General features: G+C 52.3%; 1 protein-coding gene across 4 annotated transcripts in view; it reads right to left on the minus strand.

Moving 5' to 3' along the window:
- aimp1b (aminoacyl tRNA synthetase complex interacting multifunctional protein 1b) overlaps positions 1–5000 on the minus strand; it is a 30783-nt gene that overhangs the window by 9414 nt on the left and 16369 nt on the right. For all 4 annotated transcript variants that reach the window (XM_046320117.1, XM_046320119.1, XM_046320118.1 and 1 more), the window contains exon 4: positions 3195–3323. In XM_046320117.1, the coding sequence (XP_046176073.1) occupies positions 3195–3323 (129 nt within the window). The remainder of the gene's footprint in view (positions 1–3194; positions 3324–5000) is intronic.

The raw sequence follows: 5000 nt of genomic DNA on the forward strand, positions 1-5000 counted from the left end.
CCCATCTCTACTCCCCAACAGTAGGGTCCAGGTGTATATTGGACACCCCTCCCCATCTCTACTCCCCAACAGTAGGGTCCAGGTGTACCAGATGCATATTGGACACCCCTCCCCATCTCTACTCCCCAACAGTAGGGTCCAGGTGTACCAGATGCATATTGGACACCCCTCCCCATCTCTACTCCCCAACAGTAGGGTCCAGGTGTACCAGATGTATATTGGACACCCCTCCCCATCTCTACTCCCCAACAGTAGGGTCCAGGTGTACCAGATGCATATTGGACACCCCTCCCCATCTCTACTCCCCAACAGTAGGGTCCAGGTCCAGATGTATATTGGACACCCCTCCCCATCTCTACTCCCCAACAGTAGGGTCCAGGTGTATGCATATTGGACACCCCTCCCCATCTCTACTCCCCAACAGTAGGGTCCAGGTGTACCAGATGTATATTGGACACCCCTCCCCATCTCTACTCCCCAACAGTAGGGTCCAGGTGTATATTGGACACCCCTCCCCATCCCCAACTAGGGTCCAGGTGTATATTGGACACCCCTCCCCATCTCTACAGTAGGGTCCAGGTGTATATTGGACACCCCTCCCCATCTCTACTCCCCAACAGTAGGGTCCAGGTGTACAACAGATGATGTATATTGGACACCCCTCCCCATCTCTACTCCCCAACAATAGTGTCCAGGTGTATATTGGACACCCCTCCCCATCTCTACTCCCCAACAGTAGGGTCCAGGTGTACCAGATGTATATTGGACACCCCTCCCCATCTCTACTCCCCAACAGTAGGGTCCAGGTGTATATTGGACACCCCTCCCCATCTCTACTCCCCAACAGTAGGGTCCAGGTGTACCAGATGTATATTGGACACCCCTCCCCATCTTTATTCCACACAGAGACCCGTACAAAGCTCTCCCTCGCCCTCCATTTGGTCTTATCTGACCATAATTCCATCCTCCTGGTTCCTGCTAAAGTAGGAAGTACCAGTGACTCGCTCAATACGGAAGTGGTCAGATGACGCAGATGCAACACTACAGGACTGTTTTCTATCACAGACTGGAATATGTTCCGGCATTCATCAATAAGTGCATGACGTCGTCCCCACAGTGACTGTACGTACATACCACAACCAGAAACCATGGATTACAGGTAACATCCCCACTGAGATAAAAGAGTAGAGCTGCCGCTTTCTGGACTCTATCCCAGAAGCTTATAAGAAATCCCGCTATACACCCTCAGACGAACCATTAGACAAGCAAAGTGTCAATACAGGACTAAGAGGAGTCAGTTTGTCTGTCTCAGTGACTTCTAGAGATCTCCACCCCCCTCTCTACAGCCCTCTCCACAGCCCTCTCTACCTCCCTCTCCACCTCCCTCTCTACTGTCCCTCTCCACCCTCCCACAACCCTCTACTGTCCCTCTCCACAACCCTCTCCACAACCCTCTCCACAGCCCTCTCCACCTTCCCTCTCCACCTTCCCTCTCCACCTTCCCTCTCCACCTTCCCTCTCCACCTTCCCTCTCCACCTTCCCTCTCCACCTTCCCTCTCCACCTTCCCTCTCCACCTTCCACCTTCCCTCCACCTTCCCAGCCCTCTCCACCTTCCCTCTCCACCTTCCCCGCCCTCTCCACCACCCCTCTCCACCTCCCTACTGTCCCTCTCCACCTCCCTCCCACCTCCCTCTCCACCTCCCTCTCCACCTCCCTCTCCACCTCCCTCTCCACCTCCCACCTTCCCTCCACCTCCCACCGCCCCTCTCCATGTCCCTCTCCTGTCCCTCTCCACCTCCCTCTCTACTGTCCCTATCCACCGCCCTCTCCACCTCCCTCTCTACTGTCCCTCTCCACCGCCCTCTCTACAGCCCTCTCCACAGCCCCCTCTCCACAGCCCTCTCCACAGCCCTCTCCACAGCCCTCTCCACCTTCCCTCTCCACCTCCCTCTCCACCTTCCCTCTTCACCTTCCCTCTCCACCTCCCTCTCCACAGCCCTCTCCACCTTCCCTCTCCACCTCCCTCTCCACCGCCCTCTCCACCGCCCTCCACCGCCCTCTCCACCTCCCTCTCCACCTCCCTCTCTACCTCCCTCTCCACCTCCCTCTCCACCTCCCTCCACCCCTCCCCGCCCTCTCCACCGCCCTCTCCACAACCCTTTCCACCGCCCTCTCCACCTTCCCTCTCCCTCCCTCTCCACCTCCCCTCTCCACCCCTCTCCCTCCCCTCTCCCCTCTCCACCCTCCTCCACCTCTCCCTTCCTCCACCTCCACCTCCCCTCTCCACCTCCCCTCTCCACCTTCCTCTCCACCTTCCCCTCCACCGCCCTCTCCACCACCCTCTCTACCATCCTCTCTACAGTTATTTGTCTGTAATCTTCAGTATAGAGTCCTAGCTGCATTAAGTCTAATCAAATAGATTCATCTGGTCTTCTCTAGAAGTCACTGTGCAGACAAACGGACTCCTAACTACTGATTGGGGATTTGTCTTTCTCAGTTAGCAAAGTATTGATTTGTTGATTTTGTCTTCTCTTTTACATTGATTGACATTAAACCATTGCATTGGTCACAGTTGTCTATCTGTGTGTGTTTGTCAGTGTGTGTGTGTATGTGTGTGTTTGTCAGTGTGTGTGTGTGTGTGTGTGTTTGTCAGTGTGTGTGTGTGTGTGTGTTTGTCAGTGTGTGTGTGTGTGTGTGTTTGTCAGTGTGTTTGTGTGTGTGTGTGTGTTTGTCAGTGTGTGTGTGTGTGTGTGTTTGTCAGTGTGTGTGTGTGTGTGTGTGTGTTTGTCAGTGTGTGTGTGTGTGTGTGTGTTTGTGTTTGTCAGTGTGTTTGTCAGTGTGTGTGTGTGTGTGTGTGTTTGTCAGTGTGTGTGTGTGTGTGTGTGTGTGTTTGTCAGTGTGTGTGTGTGTTTGTCAGTGTGTGTGTGTTTGTCAGTGTGTGTGTGTGTGTGTGTGTGTGTGTTTGTCAGTGTGTGTGTGTGTGTGTGTGTTTGTCAGTGTGTGTGTGTGTGTGTGTGTGTTTGTCAGTGTGTGTGTGTGTGTGTGTGTGTTTGTCAGTGTGTGTGTGTGTGTGTGTGTGTGTTTGTGTGTGTGTGTGTGTGTGTTTGTCAGTGTGTGTGTGTGTGTGTTTGTCAGTGTGTGTGTGTGTGTGTTTGTTGTCAGTGTGTGTGTGTGTGTGTGTGTATTACTCACCCTTCCTCTCTCCTCTCCTCCTCCTCCCATCTCTTTCCCTGACGGGGCCAGGTTTGGGGTTGGGGTCTGGGGCATACAGGGCAGCTGTGGACCCCGGGGAAGTCAGTTTGGAGGCGGCTGCTGCTTTGGCTGGAAACACACAGATAATTGAGGGTATAAAGCAATCAATCAGTCAGCCAGCCAGCCAGTCAGTAAGTCACCCAGTCAATCAGTCAGTCAGTCAGTCAGTAAGTCACCCAGTCAATTAGTCAATCAGTCAGTCAGTAAGTCACCCAGTCAATCAATCAGTCAGCCAGCAAGTCACCTAGTCAATTAGTCAATCAGTCAGTCAGTAAGTCACCCAGTCAATCAGTCAGTCAGTCAGTCAGTAAGTCACCCAGTCAATCAGTCAGTCAGTCAGTCAGTCAGCCAGTCAGTAAGTCACCCAGTCAATCAGTCAGTCAGTCAGTCAGTAAGTCACCCAGTCAATCAGTCAGCCAGCCAGTCAGTAAGTCACCCAGTCAATCAGTCAGCCAGCCAGTCAGTAAGTCACCCAGTCAATCAGTCAGTCAGCCAGCCAGTCAGTAAGTCACCCAGTCAATCAGCCAGCCAGTCAGTAAGTCACCCAGTCAATCAGTCAGCCAGCCAGTCAGTAAGTCACCCAGTCAATCAGTCAGCCAGCCAGTCAGTAAGTCACCCAGTCAATCAGTCAGCCAGCCAGTCAGTAAGTCACCCAGTCAATCAGTCAATCAGTCAGTCAATAAGTCACCCAGTCAATCAGTCAGTCAGTCAGTCAGTAAGTCACCCAGTCAATCAGTCAGTCAGTCAGTAAGTCACCCAGTCAATCAGTCAGTCAGCCAGTCAGTAAGTCACCTAGTCAATCAGTCAATCAGTCAGTCAGCCAGCCAGTCAGTAAGCCAGTCAGTTAACCAGTCAGTTAGTTGACCAGTCAGTCAATTAACCAGTCAGTCAATTAACGAGTCAGTTACTTAACGAGTCAGCTAACCAGTCAGTCAGTTAACCAGTCAGTCAGTTAACCAGTCAGTCAGTTAACCAGTCAGCCAGCCAGTCAGTTAACCAGTAAGCCAGCCAGTCAGTTAACCAGTAAGCCAGCCAGTCAGTTAACCAGTCAGTTAACGAGTCAGTTACTTAACCAGTCAGCTAACCAGTCAGTCAGTTAACCAGTCAGTCAGTTAACCAGTCAGTTAACCAGTCAGCCAGCCAGTCAGTTAACCAGTTAGCCAGCCAGTCAGTTAACCAGTCAGTTAACGAGTCAGTTACTTAACCAGTCAGCTAACCAGTCAGTCAGCTAACCAGTCAGTCAGTTAACCAGTCAGTCAGTTAACCAGTCAGTCAGTTAACCAGTCAGTTAACCAGTCAGCCAGCCAGTCAGTTAACCAGTTAGCCAGCCAGTCAGTTAACCAGTTAGCCAGCCAGTCAGTTAACCAGTTAGCCAGCCAGTCAGTTAACCAGTCAGATAACCAGTCAGTTAACCAGTCAGCCAGCCAGCCAGTCAGTTAACCAGTCAGTCAGCCAGTCAGTTAACCAGTCAGTCAGTCAGCCAGTCAGTCAGCCAGTCAGTTAACCAGTCAGTCAGCCAGTCAGCCAGTCAGTTAACCAGTCAGTCAGCCAGTCAGTTAACCAGTCAGTCAGCCAGTCAGTTAACCAGTCAGCCAGCCAGTTAACCAGCCAGCCAGTCAGTTAACCAGCCAGCCAGCCAGCCAGTTAACCAGTCAGTCAGCCAGTCAGTTAACCAGTCAGTCAGTCAGCCAGTCAGTCAGTCAGCCAGTCAGCCAGTCAGCCAGTCAGCCAGTCAGTTAACCAGTC

Source organism: Oncorhynchus gorbuscha, linkage group LG21, assembly GCF_021184085.1.
Source record: "Oncorhynchus gorbuscha isolate QuinsamMale2020 ecotype Even-year linkage group LG21, OgorEven_v1.0, whole genome shotgun sequence".
Lineage (NCBI taxonomy): Eukaryota > Metazoa > Chordata > Actinopteri > Salmoniformes > Salmonidae > Oncorhynchus > Oncorhynchus gorbuscha.